The sequence below is a fragment of the Sceloporus occidentalis genome, unplaced genomic scaffold (assembly GCF_023333645.1).
Source record: "Sceloporus occidentalis isolate IW3139 unplaced genomic scaffold, rSceOcc1.0.p SCAF_21, whole genome shotgun sequence".
NCBI classification, from domain to species: domain Eukaryota; kingdom Metazoa; phylum Chordata; class Lepidosauria; order Squamata; family Phrynosomatidae; genus Sceloporus; species Sceloporus occidentalis.
Genome location: NW_028317001.1, coordinates 2,474,155 through 2,492,231, shown reverse-complemented (window position 1 = coordinate 2,492,231; position 18,077 = coordinate 2,474,155). Strand labels below are relative to the sequence as shown.

At 49.9% G+C, this 18,077-nt stretch overlaps 1 protein-coding gene across 1 annotated transcript; it reads left to right on the top strand.

Moving 5' to 3' along the window:
- The first annotated feature begins 1,200 nt into the window (after positions 1 to 1,200).
- Positions 1,201 to 17,704, top strand: NUFIP2 (nuclear FMR1 interacting protein 2). Its single transcript, XM_089483965.1, has 4 exons — positions 1,201 to 1,622; positions 8,516 to 10,267; positions 11,349 to 11,381; positions 12,493 to 17,704. Exons 1-4 carry the CDS (start codon positions 1,322 to 1,324, stop codon positions 12,543 to 12,545), a joined length of 2,139 nt encoding a protein of 712 aa, XP_089340091.1. The 5' UTR covers positions 1,201 to 1,321; the 3' UTR covers positions 12,546 to 17,704.
- The last annotated feature ends 373 nt before the right edge of the window (positions 17,705 to 18,077 follow it).

Here is an 18,077-nt window from a genome sequence, read left to right as displayed (position 1 = left end):
AGAGAAACCAGGACCCCCATTAGGATCCCCTTTTTTTGTAGAGAGAAACCAGGATCCCCATTAGGATCCCCCCTGTTTTGGGAGAGATAAACCAAGACCCCCATTAGGATCCCCCTTTTTTTGGGAGAGATAAACCGGGACCCCCCATTAGAGTTCCCCCCTTTTTTTGGAGAGATAAACCAGGACCCCCAATAGGATCCCCCTTTTTTGTAGAGAGAAACCAGGATCCCCATTAGGGTCCCCCCTGTTTTGGAAGAGATAAACCAGGACCCTCAATATGATCCCCCTTTTTTGAGAGAAACCAGGACCCCCATTAGGATCCCCCTGTTTTTGGGGAGGGATAAACCAGGACCCCCATTAGGATCCTCCCTGTTTTGGAAGAGATAAACCAGGACCCCCCATTAGGATCCCCCCGTTTTTTGGGAGAGATAAACCAGGACCCCCATTAGGATCCCCCCGTTTTTTGGGAAAGATAAACCAGGACCCCCATTAGGATCCCCCCCCCCCTTTTTGGAGAGGTTAACCAGGTTAAAAAGAGGGACCCTGGTTTATCTATTAGGGTTCCCCTTTTTTCTAGAGGTTAACCAGGATGCCCCCAATAGTATACCCCTTTTTTTAAAGAGATAAACCAGGATCCCCTTTTTAAACCCAATTCTCTCCCAAAAAGGGGGGGGGGGGCTGGTATATCTCTCCCCAAAAAAGGGAGGGGCCTTTGTGATGGGGGTCCTTCTTTACTGGTTCATCTCCCCCCAAAAAGGGGGAACCTTACTGGAGGGGGGGTCCCCCTATTTTGGAGAGATCAACTAGGACCTCCATCAGGGTTCCCCTTTTTTGAATCATCCCTGGTTATGGGGGGTGGGGGTCCTGCTTAGCCTCCCCCCAAAAAGGGAGGGACCCAGATGGAAGGTCCTGGTTAACTGGTCCACCTCCACAAAAAAAGGAGGATCAAGGAGGGTCTCCCTGTTTTTGGGGAGCTTGCTTTGCATTGCAAGAGGAAAGGAAGCGCGCCCAGAGAGAGAGGCTTTGGAGAGGAAGTGGGGGGGGACTCCTTGGGGGCGGGATTAAAGGGCCTGAGAGCCTCCTGATTGGTCGAGAGGGGTGGAAAGGGGTTGTCAATCCCACCCCTTGATCCCCCCCCCCCCAATTTGGGTTCCCAGGGCCGGGAGGAGTTTGCCAGAAGAGCCTCCCTCCAAGAGCTGAGCCAGGAAGGAAGGCAAGAAGGAGGAGGAAGGTGCTGCTGCTGCTTCGCCATCGTCCTCGGAGCTTCCTAGGCCAGGCCCAGGAGGAGACTGCCGCCCCCATCATCCCCCGTGGCTTTTCAATGGAGGAGCAGCCCAAGCAGCAACAGCAGCAGCAGCAACAACAACAACCTCCTTCTTCATCCTCTTCCTCCCCTTCTCCTTCCCAGCCCCACCACCATCACCACCACCACCATCACCACCACTACTACTACTACAACCACAACCACCACCAGCACCACCAGCAGTATTTGGGCGAAGGAGGAGGAGGAGGGGGCAAGACCCCGGCCAAAGCCCCCCTCCAAGGCCTCAAATACGAAGCCAAGCATGGAGCAGCAAGAGCAGGCCTTCTTCAGCCCCAGGAGGCGCCCAGGAAGAAAGCAGGTCGGTTGGGGGGGGCAGGGCAGGGGGAGGCCTCTTTTTGGGGTCCCCTTTGGGGGAGGGGGAGCTGGAGCCCCCCATCAGGGCCCCCATTTGGGGGGAGGTCGACTAGGACCCCCCCAACACACACCAAACATTGGGTCCCCTTTTGGAGAGGTTGACCCGGATCCCCTATCAGGATCCCCTTTTTGGAAAGACTGATTTGGATCCCCCCAATTGGGATCCCTTTTGGGAGAGGCACTTGAGTTGGATCCCCTTTTTGGAGAGGTTGACTTTGACTGGGACAAGGCACACTAGGGTCCCCTTTTGGGGGGGGTTCACCTGGATCCCCCACATGTCACCAAACATCGAGTCCCCTTTTGGAGAAGTTGAGCTGGATCCCTCCTCTCCCCTCTTTTTTGGGGGGGAGGTTGACTTGGACCCCTGCCAACTGGGGCCCCCATTTTGGGGAGGTTGACTGGGACCAGGCACATTGGGGTCCCCTTTTGGAAAGGTAGGTCTGGATCCTCCTCATCGGGGTCCCCTTTTGGGGGGAGGCTAACCAGGAGCTCCCATCAACTGGGGGTCCCCTTTTGGAGAAGCTTGGCCTGGACCTCTCTCTCTGGGCTCACCCCATTTGTGGGGAGGACCCTCTTGAACCCCAATTTAATGAGGAAAAGAGGGGAGCCCTGTTTGGGGTGGTCTCTCCCTCCATGCCCCACCCAAGAGTTTGCCCCCCAAAAGAAGACGTTCTAGGTGCATCCATGGCATGGAAGGTCTTTTTAGGGTGTCTTTGGGGGCAGTGAACAAGGGGAGATTTGGGTTGCCCCATAGTCAGGGGGACCCCCATCCCAACGCTGGGTTTGGGCCTCTTCCCCTAGAGAGAAATTTGGAGTCCCCCAGGAATCCATTTTAGTCAGTTTGTAGGGTTTTGTGTGTATTTTGTTCATTTCTAAGCCTTGTGCCACGTTTTCTTTTCACCCCAGCTTTTGGGGGACCCCAAGAAATAGATCTGGGGCAACAGGAAAAACGGGGGAACCCCTCTTGAGAGCATTTATAATTTGGGGGGCACCCAGAATGAAAGATTTGGGGTCCCTAAAAGGCTGGGGGGGCAGAGGTGGGAGAGCCTTGCTTTTTGGGGGGCAGAGAGAGGAACCCCAAAGGTGTAGGTATATTTGGGGGGAATCAGGCCAGAATGGCACCCCCTTTTGGGGCTCCCTTTCCAGGGGGGCTCCTCCTCCGAGGGCCTGGGTCTCAAGGGGCCCTGGGAAGAGCTCCTGGCCCCCTTTGGGGTTTTTTGGGGGGCTCCCCTAGGCCTCCAGCTCCCAGGCCGCCTTTGCCGCCATGTTGGGCGGGCGAGGGAGCCTCTGGGCCCGGCCTCAGCCGCACTGCCAACGCCCCGGTCTGGCTCGGGCCTAGCTGGGCCTCTGAGGCCTTTCAGGGAGGGAAGAAGGGAGGAAGGAAGGAAGGCCTCCTGGGAAGAGAAAGTGGGGGAGAAGGGGGCTCTTTGGGGAGGGGAAGAAGCTTATTAGGGGGATAAATAGGTCAGGTTTGGGGTCTCTCCTCTCTCCCCCCTTCCAGCTTAGACTGGCTTTCTGCCCCCAAATTGGGGCAGCTTTGGGGGTTCTTACCCCCCTTGGCTATCTTTGGGCCTTTTCCCACTCTCCATGGGGTGCCACTGGGATTCATCCCTAATTCTGTGGGTTAGTTTTGGGGTTCTTCCACCCTCCTGTGGGCTATTATTATTATTATTGTCTCCCCCTTTGGGTGAATTTGGGTTTTCCCCCACTGCCCATAAAGTGGGGTTTGGGGTTTCTCCCATCCTTCTGTGGGGTAGTTTAGGGGTCCCCCCTTAAATGTTTCAGCTTTTCCCCACTCCCCATTGGGATGGCTTTGGGGGGGTCTGCCCCGCTTTTGTGCTGTAGTTTAGATGTTCTTCATTCATGGATGGATTTGGGGGTTTCCACTCCCCATAGGGTGGGCTTTGGGGTTCCTCTACCCTCCTGGGGGTAGTTTAGGGGTTCTCCCCCCCCCCCCCCGGTTTGGGTGTATTTGGGTTTTTCCTACTCCTCATAATGTGGGTTTTGGAGGTCTTTCCCTCTTCTGTGGGGGTTCATTCCCCTTCCCCTATATATTTGGGGCTTTTCCACTCCCCATGAGGTGGCTTTGGGGGGGGGTCTTCTTCCCTTCTATGGGGCAGTTTAGGGGTTCTCCTTCCCCCCCTGGTGTTTGAGCTTTTTCCATTCCCCATGGGGTTGCTATAGGGGGATCTTCCCCCTTTAGTGTCATAGTTTTGGGGTTCTCTCCCTTTACAGTACCTTTTAGTTGTTTCACTCTCCATGACTTGGCTTTGGGGTTCTTCTCCCCTTGTTTGGGTTAGTTTAAGAGTTCTCCCCTCTTCAGGATCTTTGGGTTTTGTTTTCCAGTTCCCAGGGAGCTGCTTTGGGGTTCTTCCGCTCCCCTGTGGGTAACTTTGGGGTTCTTCGGTGTTTTGGGGTTTGTTTTTTTGCTCCCCTTGGAGTAATTTTGGGGTCCTGGTTTACCTTGTGGGGTAAATAAGGGGTCCTTTCCCCCTCTTGCTTTGGGATTTTCTTCATCCCTTTAACCAGGAGCTTTGAGTTTCTAGTCTTGGGTTTCCCTAACCCTCTCTGTGAGGTATTTTTGGGGTTCGCCTCACAGTACCTTTGGGGTTTTCTGCATTTCCCACAGTGTAGCTTTGGAGGCTTCCTATTCTGTGGCTTAGGTTTCGGTTTATTTCTCCCCTTCCTATGGGATAGACATCCTCTTCCTTTGCTGTTTTGTCACTCCTTGTGAGATAGCTTTGGGGTTCCCTCCTTTTAGGGGTAACCCTTTGTGCTGTGGATATATTTAGGGTTTTCTTCCCTCCTTATGGGATAGTTTTGGGGTATTGCCATGGGATAAATTGGGGTCTTTCTGCCATGGGACTGGCTTAGGCTCCCTCCCTGTGAACTCTACCTTTGGGTGTCTTTGGGGTCGTCTTCAATTTTGGGGTCCCTTCCCCAAATGATGATGATGATGATGAATGTTGTCTCTTACCCGCCTATGGTGGCTTGACTAGCAATCTGTTAAGAGCAGGTTCAAATTTTCCTTAGCCCTATATAAGCCCATGGAGTGAGCTTTGGAAGTCACATTCTCTCAGCCTCAGAGGAAGGCCAGGGCAAACCATCTCTGAAGAAATGTTTGTCAAGAAGACCCTAGGAGACAGTTGCCATAACTCAGGAGTCATAGGCAGATGACAACAACAACAAAAGTCACACAGGAGCAAGGAGATAATGGTGGGGTGTTGTGGCGAAGGGACCCTATAGTCTCTGGACTTTAAAACTTGCTGGATATCACGTCTTTGAGGCTGTGACTGTGCACTTCGGACACTCGGTATTTCAGGCTGAATCTTGGTAACGCCAGCCAAAAGTGTGTTGTAGTCTAGGAAAGGCTATCCCTTTAATGTGTTAATCCATGACAACCTTTACACAATTTGTGCATTTATAGGGAAAACCTTGAATCCTTTGCAGTCTTCTGATAACCTTTGTATCCATCAGGTTTCTCATAAAAACAGTCACACTGGGAAAACCATGTCCTATATTTCCATCTTTAGCCTGCTGCCATGATGCAGAATCAATGCATCTGGGCACCACTTGAACTGCCAGGGCTTCATGCTGTGTAAAAGCAGTAACTAAATTATAAGTAAATGAAATAAAAACATAATTGATAAAGGAACAATGAGAAACAGTCCAAACTCCTGTTTGAAAACAATAATTAAATATACAATAACATCCAGAATCCGCAACATAGCAATTGGATGATTTAATAAGCAGCCAGAAGAGACCGCCAACAACATTAAGACCCAAATTAGACACAAAACAATATTGTCCATTGCCCACCGGATCAGCAAGGACAGAGTCTCATTCTCCATCTCAGGTTTTATTGCGTCGTTCACTGCAGGCCCCACAAATCTTCTTCTTAACCATCCTTTCAATGCTGATGCTGTTCAGAGGCTTCCAGCTAGACAGAGGATGAGGAAGGGAGAAGGCTAGTATAAAATGACTGGTTTCCTTGTTGGAGGCTTTGTTAACGGAGATCTATGCCTGTATTCTTCCTCTTTCAGTCAAATGGAAAGAAAGAAGGAGGGCAATCATTATCTCAAAGCCAAGAGAGATCCAGGCTGGCATGACGGGCGTTTATACAGCTCACATCTTTTGCGCGCCTGGTGTTTGCGTGCTAAAACTGCTGATGCATTGTTGTAATAAAATTAAAGTTAGACTTGCGGAGCACATGGAAGAGCTCCATGCTTCCCCTTGGGAGCAGCTCTGTAACGCTTAGGAAGGGGTTGGGATGTGGGCATCATGCCTCCCTCTGCTGCTCTGTAAGGTCATAAAAGCCCCAAATGTTAGGGGAAACGTTTCTAGGAACATCAATGTTTCTTGATGTGGCACCTTAATGCCTACATGAAGAGGGAAAGGTGTTGGATGGCAGAGGTGTTATATATATTGTGGGGAGAAGAGATCTCTTACTGAGCGCTGTAGAATTCAAGAGGGAAGCTGCTCTTAAACTTGGTTGAACTTGGCCTGGTTTTGCTGCCGCCCGGCTTTCTGGGCCAAGGAGAAGAGGTTGCCCGTTGGGACGAGATGTCAGCCTCTTTTCCCACTTCTGGCATAAGTACAGTTGCCAGGTTGGGCACAAGACAGATAACTCCTAAGAGACGGAGAACATGATAGAATGACTGAGGATGCTGGGCATTGTCATTCCAGGATGAAACACTTACCAAACTCTGGGTGCAACTCAGTATAAGGCACCTTCCCTGTTCACAATACAGGTTGGGTCACCCTTGTCCGAAATGCTTGGGACCAGAAATGTTTGGGATCCTGGAACATTTGCATATATATCTAAATATGGAATTCATTTATGTTTGGAATATACACTTCATAGCCTGAAGGTAGTTTTATATGCAGTGTTTTGTGCATGAAACAAAGAGTTTCCTGCACCAGAGTTTGGAAAGAGCTCCTAAAAGACAACACAGAGGAGGGTTGAACATGGGGACATCGCTACTCAGCTGCTTGTTGTTGTTGTGGTTGTTTAAGTTAAACCAAGACTCTTCTCAATAACCATAATTTAGTGTTTCATAGGAACCAATTAACTGGTTTTAGAACAAGCCTGGCATATTTAAACCAGCTTCCAGTCCTGGTTTAATGCCCTAGCTTGCTTGGCCCTAGTTTCTTGGTTGGCACGGAAGAGGGTGGGCATGGTGGCTTTGTTGTGGGTTTGTAGGGTCACCATAATCTGGAAATGATTTGAAGGCACACAACAACAACACACCTCTTGTAGCCTAACAACCTGCAGCAGCCATACTAATGCTGAGGACTGTGGGATCTGTAGTCCAAAAGGATTGTTTCTTTAGGCTTTGCAGCTGGGTGTCTTCATCCATGAGAAGGCCAGAGATTTCCTTCCAGCGAGCGGGTGGTCAAAAGTCCAGGGCCCTCTCTGATCCCAAAAAATGTGTTGTGCTTAATCTTTCCCTCCTTTATCTTTCCTGGCTCGGCATTTCTAGAGGCATATTGATTCGTCATCTCTATGGCTGTTTACGCCGGGGAAACAACCTTGTCTGGGCACAGAAAGAGCATGCGAGGTGAAGTCTGGTTGCTGCTTTGCTCCACTTGTCATGACCGAACCAGGGGCAACTTGGGAGTTGTTGTTTGTGCGTTCGAAGGGGGGCAGAGCAAGACCTTTTGCTGTGTCTCAGGAAAAGAGATTTGGGAACCAAAACCCTTGTCACGGAGCAGTCCCGAACCCATCTGGGTGGGAAACAGAACCTAAATCACTTGGAGATCTTTCTGGATCAACCGGTGCAAAAGTATTAGACACCAACGCAGCAACTGGAAATATATTACAGTCATTGGGGATTGAGTAACTGTGTGTTTACATGAGATGTTGTGATGTGTCTTCAAGCCAACATATAGAGTTTCCTTGGCAAGGTTTGCCAACGCCTTTCTCTAAGGCTGAGAGAATGTAACTTGCCCCAGGTCACCCAGTGGGTTTCCACGGCTAAGTGGACCTTGGAGGTCTTGTCCAATATGCAGACCACTACACCACACTGTCTCAGTCTTCTTGGCAAGACGTATTCCAAGGAGGTTTGCCATTAAGGGGGAGAGAGGGTGACTTGTCCTGGGTCACACTGTGGGATTTCATGGGCAATACCCATGTTAGGAGGCAGGAATTTGAACTCTGGTCTCCCAAAGTCTGGTACACTACTTGGTTTTCTTTCATGTTTCAATGTACCTGGCCTCAAACTATAAGGACTCAGTTGTAGACTTTGTGCCTTCAAGTCAACTCCAAGTTATAGTGCCCCTTTCGTAGGGTTTTCTTGGCAGGGTTTATTCAGGGAAGGTTTGCCATTGCCTGCTGAGGTGGAGAGAGTGCAACTTGCCCAAGGGGGCCTCCATGGTTGAGCAAGGATTCAGACCCTGGTCTCCCAAAGTCCTTGTCCAACACTCAAACCACCGTACCACACTTAGGCTGCATCTGTACTGCAGAATGAATGCAATTTGACACCACTTTAACTGCCAAGACTCCATGCTATGGAATCCTGGGATGTGCAGTTTGTTGTGGCACCAGAGCTGTCGTTCAGAAAAGGCTAAATATCTCACTGCAGATCCTAGAATCCTGTCATATGGAGCCATGGCAGTTAAAGTGGTGTCCCACTGCATCCATTCTGCAGCCTTAGTTACACAAGTGAAATGAACTGAGTACATCATGAAAGCCCCACCATGTTCTTCGCAGAAGTGGCCATCTGCAATTTGGATTGGGTTAAGAGTAGGGTGATCTTTCTTCTGAAATAGCTGGTCTACTGCTGTTGTAACATGGACAAATCTTAAATCTTTGTATTTCTGGGGTTTCTTTTGCAGGCTATTGCGAGCTCAATGGAAACGCCGGGGAGCGAGAATGCTCTCGTGACACGTCGGGTCCGATGTCCCGGGTCCCCAATGGCAGCCAACCCCCGGGAGACTCCACCTTAACCCTGAAACCAACGATGAAAGGCAGCCCTTTTGGGAAGCCAGGTCTGAAGCTCAAGAGCTACCTCCCGAAAGGGGGGATGGACAAGAAGGGCGAGAGGTGTTACGAGAGCAAAACAAGAGAAGCCCAGCAGTCGGACAAGTTGGAGGTCATCTCTATCCCGAACGGGGTTGTCACGAACAGTTCTGGCTACATCACCAACGGTTACGTCGGCAAAGGGGCTGACAACGATGGCAGCGGGTCGGAGAGCGGCTACACGACTCCCAAGAAGCGGAAAGGCAGGCGCAACAGCGCCAAGGGTTGCGAGAACCTGAACTTGGTGCCGGAGAAGATCGTTCAGCACGATCCTCCGATCCCTCCCGCACCGGTCTTGAAGCAGGAGCCGGAAGGGTTCAAACCTGACTGCGGGGAGCCAAAGGCAGGGAACCGGGTGGAGGGGCTGAAGCCGGCGTGGAAATGTGAGGCCGGGGGTTTGGGGGTGGGACGCGGGAAGCCAGGAATTGGGGACGTGCCACGGAAGAACTCGGAGGCCAAAGTCGGCATCGTCGGTAAGAAGTTTGAAGAGCGCCCAAAGGGGAAGCATGTGTCAGCTGCGTCCTCAAAAGAGGACTCTTGGACCCTCTTCAAGCCGCCTCCGGTTTTCCCTGTTGACAACAGCAGTGCGAAGATTGTCCCAAAGATCAGTTATGCCAGCAAAGTGAAAGAGAACCTGAACAAGGCTGCTCAAAACCCTGCTTCGTCTTTGTCATCATCCTCCTCCTCTTCTTCCTCCTCCTCCTCCTCTTCTTCCTCCTTGTGTTTATCATCCTCTGCAGACGGACAGGTCCAGACCTCCAACCGGCTCTCCCAGGTCCCTATGTCCGCCATGAAATCTGTCACGTCAGTCAACTTCTCCAACGGGCCGGTTCTAGCGGGGGCCGACCGCGGGATGAGTTGTCCTGCGGGCACCCAGTCATTGCTCATGCCTGCGGCCAGCGCTATTTTTGTGGCCCCTTCGGAGTTGGTACCCCAAGAACCAAGCCCAGCATCGGGGGCTCTGGAGCAGCCCAAGTCCAGCCTTTTAATCTACCCGTCAAATATGCAAGCCCTCCTGGATGCAGCTGTGCGAGGCGAGCCCCCTTTCCCAGGCCAGCAGCAGCAGCAGCAGAACCTGGGAGACATTTTCCAGAACCAGTGGGGCTTATCCTTCATCAACGAGCCCAGTGCGGGCCCAGAGACGGGCGCGAGGAAGCCGGCGGACATTAAAGCCACGGAGGTGACATTTCAAGGGGAGTCTCCCCCTGCTTTGGTGTCCCGGGGGGCTGAGTCGGTTCCTATGGGACCCAATCCACCGCCTGTGTTCCCTAAAGCTTATGAGTTGGACAAGCGGACTTGCCCGCAGCTTCTGAGTGGCATCCTAAAGCTGGGGACTCCTGGCGAGGGGGGTGGCGGTGGCGGCTTCTTCTTGGATTCCCATCCGTCGAGTGGCCCCGGGGCCTTTGTCTTTCTTGCCAAGGACTATCATGTAGAGAATCGCCTGGCTTCCCCTACGAACAATTTGTTAGCCTCCTCCGCCAAAGAACAGAGGTACCCGAGAGGCCTAGAACGGAAAGAAAGCTGGGGCGACTTTGACCTGAAAGCTGCCGTTCTATATCACACTCAAGGTAAAATTCTTTTTGGCTCATTGACACTCTTTTGGAGAAGTCCAGCAGGTTGGGACCCATTTAAAGTTGATGCGTTCCTGGGCTTGTGTACGGGGATGATAGGAGCTGTAGCCCCAAGCTTCTGGAGAAACCTCATTTGGGAATGTCTTCTTTAAGGCCCACCAATGGCACAATCTCAGTGTCTTTGGGGAGGATGACAACCAAGCATTCCTTACTTACTGTCTTATTTATTTCATTTGTATACTACCTTTCTCCCAGAAAAGGCCCCAAGGCATTCTCCTTCCCTTCCTTCCTTCCTCCCTTCCTTTCCACCACACCACCAATCCATGCTTCCTTCCTTGTTTTTCACACCTTCATTGGTTCATTCATTCCTTCTGTGCTTTCCACCACCTCTTCCGTCTTTCCTTTCTGTGCTTTCCATCCTCCCCTCCCTCCCTCCCTCCCTTCTATGCTTTCCACTACTACACCAACCCATCTTTCCTTCCTTCCTTTCTCCCTCCCTTTCTTCTTCCCCCTTCCCCCTTTATCTTTCTTTATTTAAACAATTCCACTTGACACCCAGTGCTCAACGTCAAGCATTGGAAGGCGAGCAGCCTGAGAAATGGAGCAAGCAGCTCAGTTGTGCTTCAGTGGCCAAGTGGGTCAGAAGGGAGAGATGAGAGATGTGAATTCAGCACTTCCTCTGTGTGTGTGTGTGAATGAGTGTGTCTGTGTCTGGCTGTGAGTGTGCAAAGGTATGGGCTCCTCCTCCTTCCCCATCTACCTTCTCCCTCTGTCAAATTCATCCCCATCTTTTCAGTTACCTGCTGCAAGCTGGGTGAGGATTTGGGGACTTTTCCCGCTCTGCTGTGCCATGGGGGCACAAGGCGGGTGGTTGGGGATTTGGGGAGTTGTGGTCCAGAACCCTTTCCAGCTCCGCTGTGGGATTTTGGGGACCTATCAGGAATTCTGGGGACCAATATTGTTTTGGGGTGTCTGCTTTCATTGATTTAATGGGAGAACCAAAATCTCTGCCTTTAGGTTTTGTCCGTTCCATGCTGCAAATACTGACTTCACTCTCTCTCTTTTTCCCCCTCCACAGAAATGGAATCTATTTGTAATTTGCAAAAGCAAGGTGAGGATCTCATGCAGATGGCTTTCTCCTGGTTGGGGTTTGCATCGTGTGTGTGTCAAATGGGGACAACCTGGGCCAGGGGTGGCCAGTTTCCTGCCCTGCCTGGTACAAGGTACCCATTTTCCAACACCAGGTGCCCTCAAAATGCTTCCCCTTCGTGCCATGAAAGAACAGACTAACATTCAGAAGTCATCAAGGTTCTGGTGCTGAAAAAATGGGTACCTTCTGCTTGTACTGCGTCCGCTCACTCACAAACCACAAGGTTGTGAGCTCAGAGTCGACTCAGCCTTGCATCCTTCCATAGGTGGCTAAAATGAGTACCCAGCTTATTGGGGGCAAGTACCTTACAGTTGTAAACCGCTTAGAGACTGCTTAGGTGGTATGAAGCAGTATATAAATGAAGCTGCTATTGCAATTGCTTCTACCAATGCAGAGAGGATGTATGGCCTTTTAAAAAGGTGAACCGTTGCTCTCAGAGCCTTTGAGGAGGATGATAAGGTTGAGGGTTGCAGAAAGAGCTCTGGGGGGCTGTATGTGGCCCACCAGCTGCTTTGTGGCCACCCCTGATTTATGTCTGGATCACAGAGATTATATCAGCCTGTTGCCTTACAAGGCATAAAATCTGTTGTTGGTCCTGGGTACAGTAGACCTATTGGAAAATAATACAGTGAGCCCTCCACATTCATGGGGGTTAGGGGTATGGGAGCCCTGTGAAAGTGGGAAAACCTCTCTAAGAATCTCTTAAGTCCTCCAGTACAACCAACATCCTCCATAGAGTTGCACTAGAGAACCTCCAGATGCCTGGAAAGGTGTTTTCTCTAGGGATTTCTAGGTCTGGTCAACTGCCAGCGGAGTCATGCTGGAGGATCTGGACGTTCCTAAAGAGAACATATTAATCAAATCTGCAAATAATCAAATCCACAAGGCCAACCATAGTAGTAGTAGTAGTAGTAATAGTGCCTGTTTTCCAGTTCAGGACTCAGTTTGCTGAATCCACCTCCAAACCTGCGTCTCTCAGGAAAAACCTTTGCAACACTCTGGTTTTCAATCCCTGCCCTCTGCTTTTTTGAGATTGGCCTGTTAACCAAAAGCTGCCTCCTCTTTTTTCCAGATCCCAAAAGGATAATCACGTACGACGAAGCCATGGATCGCCTGAACCAATGAGAGGAGCAGAGGGGCCGCGTTCGGCCGGCGCCTTTTTGTGGTGACCCCCCTTGCGCCATCCCGTGGAGGGGGAAGCTGCGGCCGCCCCGGCGGCTCCTTCCGGCCCTCCTGCGCGGCACTGGCAGCAAAGGAACCGGAACTAGCATCACAGGATAATATATACAAATTTATCCATATATATATATATATCTACATATATATATATGAATGAGTTAGTTTAAAAATTACGCAAGGCCTCCGGGCGCAAGGAGACTTCACAAGGCATTGGCAGAGACTCACTTTATGTGGTTTATTTAAAGCGTCGGCTCTGAGTCTTCACTTCCTCCCCTGCCACCTGCTCTTTTCTCTCCGTTTCTCTGCCCTCTCCATTTTGGATCTATCTCCCCTCCGTCTTTGGTTCCGAAATCCAGATGTGGGGACAGACTTTGCCCATCGTCGTCGCCTTCGGCTCCGGATGCCTACGGGAAGACGGCAGTTTTTACGTTTCCGTTGATTTTTGTTTTCTCTTCCTTCTCGCTGGGACTCTGCAATTGTCCGTAACACACTAATCCCGAGGAAACTGGGACAAGATCCGTCACCTGAATTCCCTCTGGACTCATTCCTCTCCCTTTTCTTTTTGCCGAAATCCCGCAGGATGAAGAAAGAAGTTCAAGGGGACTTGAGGGGTGTACTTTGCAGGGTTGTTGTTTCCCCTTCCCTCCTGCTTCTCCTGGCCACCTTTCCGCGGACAGGAGTGCAGGCGAAGGAGAAGGGAGGACCTTGGTCTTAAAGCATTCATGCCATCATCTGTCTGTCTGTCTTCTCTCTCTTTCTGTGGAAATCTGTGCCGTCAACCGGCAACGTGTTGGATTACTTTTTTTGGGAAGAGCGTCTTCATGGGCCACCATCCAAAACCGGAGAAGGAGGGCAATGTGGCCCCAGGGCCTCCTGGTTTTGGGGTAGAGGGGGAACCATCCCCCAAAAAATATCACCTAGGAGTTCCTCCCACAGTTGGAGGCGGAAAACGTCTCATTGACTTCCGTATCGCTTCCCATCGAGGGGGAAAAGGGCCTTTCCAATTGACTTTGAGCAGGAAAGGAGGCTCCCTTAGTCCTAAAATGGCCCAGAATAAGTCCAAAATATAGGGAAATTGACATTTAGGGACACAATGTTGTTCCAAATAATTCTTTTTCCCCTCCCAGGGCATGGGGCTCTCTGAATCCGTTGTCCTTTGCCCACCTCTCCTCTTGATTTGGAAGTGTTTTTAGTTTTTTACTAAAGAATTCAGGGTTGCGTCTGTGTGCGTTGTGTGTTTGTCCGCAGAAATCGGAGCCCTCTTCCCGTCCCTACGACTTGTATTTCTGGGTCAAAACAAAACAAAAAGAGAAAAATAGTAGTAGTAGTAATAATAGGGTATTCAGTTCCTCTCCCCAATGACCGCTCGACTGGCTGTTTCTTGCTTGCTTTGGTACCATTTGATCCTTGGTTGCAGAGCTGAAAAGTCAGGAACCTTCGCTTGGACTGCTGGCTTTTTTTCCTCTTAGCAATGGAGGACTTCTTTCCCACCTTCCTCCAATGAGAGTTCTTGGTTACCCCTTTTGTCCATCCATCCTCCCAAAAAAGAAATTTGGAGGGGAAGGGCTACTTGGCTACTAGGGATGGTTTTTGGGCAGGTTCTTCTGTGTTTCGCTTCCGTAGGCGTGGAAGTGCGGCGCTCTTGCTTGCCGCTCCTCCATCTTGACCGTTGCGGTGTTTTGTGCCTTCGACTCCGACTTAGGACAATTTTATCTGAAAGGTTTCTTGGCAAGGTTTCTTCGGAGGAGTTTTGCCACCTCTTCTTTTCTCTGAGGCTGAGAGAGAGAGTCTTCATCCAAACACTATGCCTTGCTGGCTCTAGTAGGGCCACTCTGCCCTAAAGGTTTAATCCTAGGAGATGTACCTTTGCCTCCCTGAACATGTCTTGCCCAAGGTTCCTCTGATGGTTTCCTTGGCTGAGCAGGGATTCGAACCCTGGTCTCCCAGGGTCCTAGTCCAACACTCAGACCCACTGGTCCCTGCTGGCGTCTCCATCTTTACGGTGCTTCTTCCATATCCATCTAGCCCTTATCTAGAATTTTGAAATTCGAAATACTCCAAAAACCAAAACCCGTGTTGTTGTTTTTTGGCATCGGTTTGCTTTCTGATGGTTCAGTGTACACAAACTTTGTTCCATGCACACAAAAATTAGGAAATAGTCTATAAAATTGCCTCCAGGCTATGTATATAAGGTGCCTATGAAACAGAAAAGAAAAGTCTTGGGTCCCATCTCCAGAATACCTTCCCATGTATGCAAATACAGGTGTTCCAAAATGCAAAACCCTTCTGGTTTTCCAATGGGAAGAGGTTTCAAAATCCCAAGGTCCGCTCGTCCCCCATCTCCAAAACAGTTTTGCGTCTCTTTGTCGACTTGCGCTTTTGGCTTTTGTGTCCATCTGGTGTGCCTTCATCGTTGTTGGTTCTCTATGAAACCTTTTAAGAGTTGCATCTCCCATGCTTCTTGCGTCCTCCCCTTGCACTCCACTGCCTCCCATTCCTTTTTCCTCTGGACCCCCACTTTTCCATTTGGCTAGTGTAGAGAGGTTTTTGGCTATCGACAAGGCGGTGAACTTGTGTTGCCGACTGAATCAGGTGCGAAACCTCCCTTCTCTCCTTTTTGGGTAGGTTATCATGTCTATATATCGACACATGCTCCTTTTGTGTCTTTTTAAGGTGAATCATTGTGGCATCCCGTGCTAGCATTTCCGTAAAGTCAGTTTTGGGCTTTCCAGAATGGTGCGTTTTAAACCTATTGCAGGGTATCCAAATATCCATCAAGGCATCCGGTCTTTGCATGCAGGCTTTTGTGTGCTTTGAATTCATTTTCGCTTTCCTTTTCGGACACTATGCTTGTTCAGGCTTTTGGGGAGCGGTTTAGTTTCTCCAAGCAGAACTAAATTGAAACCTTACATTTTTATGTGTGCGTTTAGGGAGAGGACCGTTTTATGTTTTGCTGCTTGAAGTGACCTTAGCTTGAGCCTGCGTTCATTTACTTGAAGTCGAACCCCGTGAGTTCAAGAGGACTTAACTCCCTTGTAAGTATATCTTAGGACTGAAGCTTTAACCTGTTTGTCAAACGTGTGCTTGAGACAGAGAAAGAGGTTGATATTTTAAGATTTATGTGCATATATATATTTAAAATTGCTGCTGGGTCCTTCTCAAATTATTAAATTGGGAAGGGGTTCAGTCATTCCATACCCTTCAACCGTCACAGTTTGGCAGAGACAGTCCCAGTTTGTCCTCTGCCTTCCCACTTCCTCAGCTCCTGTTAAAATGTCCATTTTCTCTCTCCTCCTCCTGCTTTCCTCCTTTGTCTCCAGCTTCTTTCCATTGCTGCAAACTGAGTTCAAAATGCAAAAAACGTTTTCTCTCTATTATCTTAGTGAGAGAATAAGAGGAGGAGGAGGAATCATGTCCTTCTTGGCTAGTCTTCACTCATACTTTTGGCCACCTTGACCACACTCTGGAGTTTCTTGGCCACAGTTAGCCCAGTTTTCACCTGGGAAACGTTGGAGAGTGTGTCTTTCAGACTGTCGGGTGGTTGTTTTTCTTCTTGACCCATCCCCACGACTGCCGCAGTCCCGTTCGAGCCCAGTTAGCAAACCTTTCCAATTCTGGCCTTGCCCTTTTGAGTCCATCCAGGATGCTCAATGCAAGTTGGCGTGTTTGCAACGCACGCCTTGACTTGCAGCGGTGCATTGCTCAGTGTCTTAACTTGAGTGTGTGTTTGTGCGCACACATGTATCTGTCTTTCTCCTCTTGGATTCCTGAAAGCTTGACTCTGGTTTAATGTCGCAAATCCTTGTTTGGCACCAAAGGATTTTTGGAGGCTTGTTGGCTTTTGCTTTTTAAGGCCCAAGAGTCTCATGCCTTTTTTATTTTTGCCTACGCAGCCTGGTCCAAAGCATGGAGGGTGGTGCTGGAACTACCATTTAAACCTTCTGGACATCTGGGTGCCCTTCTGCCATTCCCCAACTTGTCTTGAACCTCGGAGGCTTGTATGTGGGCTGTAAGGCTGCCCGGACCGTCTTCTGTGTCATGTTCCTCTTGATGCACTCCCATCCTAAATCTTGGGCTCCTCTCGCTTGGTCATCCAATCTCACACATTGGGCTTGCTTTTTGGGGGGGCCACCACTCCGATCATTCAGAAAGAGGGCAAATTGTGGCTCACCCTCTCTAGTTGTACTTTCCAGTGTTGGATCTAAACCTCTGTCCACATGTTTGGCTCAGGTTGCGCCGGCTTTGCTTTTTAGATCCGCTGGCTGCAGCTTTGGTTCTCTTTGCAAAATCCTCCCCTTTCCAGCCCTGCTGAAATCAAACGGCGGTTTCACAACCATTGCCCTTGACGTCCAACTGCACACATGCGCACAGAGTCTATGCCGGGTTCCTCTGCCAATGGGAAAGGGAGACCCCCCCCATTTGGGGAGGTAGCCCCGCAATGGCTCTTGTTGGCCACAGAAGGACCCCATTTTGCTTCTGCCCAGCTACTTGGAAAGTGAGGTTTGTCTTTGGAAAGAACTGGCCCCGAGGGAAGCGGTCGGGCCTTGGGTTCAAAAAGGGCGAACCACTGCTGCCCAGGAGCAAAATGGGGCAATCGTTCTAGAGATCCAGCATTTAGCCTTCCTTGCGTTTCATTTCTTTCTCCGTCGCTGGGTAGAAATGGGTGGCATTTCTCACCGTGCGGAAAGGGGGGCTTTTGTGTGTGTGTGTGTTTGTATGTATGCATGTCTGTTAGGGAGGGGGAGATTCATGGGTAAGCATCACAACCCACCGCCCCCTTTTTTTAACCCCCCAAAAAACCAGGCAGAGCAACCTCCGTCAGAAGTGCGCAAGGCTGGGTCAGTTGCTTTTTTGTCAATTCCGGAAGCCAAATCTCCCCTTCGTACTTAATGACTTCCTTTTGGATCCTCTCCCAACAACAGTTCTTTGGTGTTTCTCGGTTGCCCTGCCCTGCCCCAGAAATCTATTTTATACTTTAATGAAGAAAAATAAAATTTTAAATAAAAAATAAATGGAGAGATGTGTGTAGAAGAAATAAATTAAAAAGAGAGAGAGAGAGAGAGATGCTACATGATGTAAATTGTTGAATAAACATTTTAAGTTTCCGCCTTGCCTGCCTCGGGGTCCTTTCTAAAACCAACAAATATGGGTCAGTCGTTCCCTTTTCTCTCAACTTCTGGCTATCTCAGTGGTTGATGCGGCCAAAGAGCATGAAAGTAGCACCGATGTGCCTCCTAAGAAGGCCCAAAGGGCTGGATCCAGACCCTTGGAGTTACAAAATCATCAGCTGGCATTGAGTGTGGGCTTTAGAACTACGGAAGAGGTTTTACATGTTTGAAAAATGGGGTTAAATAGTTTTGCGGTGTTCGAATTTGCCGGGGATGCCAACTCATGACTTTCGTGGCGCAGTGGTCAACAGTGGAGTGACCGATGCGCTGTGATCTCTAATGTGCAATAGGCACTGATGCAAATCGGGGT

What these genes read in the sequence shown, in the direction of transcription:
- NUFIP2 (XM_089483965.1), top strand. Translation starts at nt 1,322, where the DNA reads ATGGAGGAGCAGCCCAAGCAGCAACAGCAGCAGCAGCAACAACAACAA. An exon ending in CGTTCTATATCACACTCAAG is followed by an intron (nt 10,268 to 11,348) that starts GTAAAATTCTTT and finishes CCCCCTCCACAG; the next exon opens with AAATGGAATCTATTTGTAAT. An exon ending in TTGTAATTTGCAAAAGCAAG is followed by an intron (nt 11,382 to 12,492) that starts GTGAGGATCTCA and finishes TCTTTTTTCCAG; the next exon opens with ATCCCAAAAGGATAATCACG.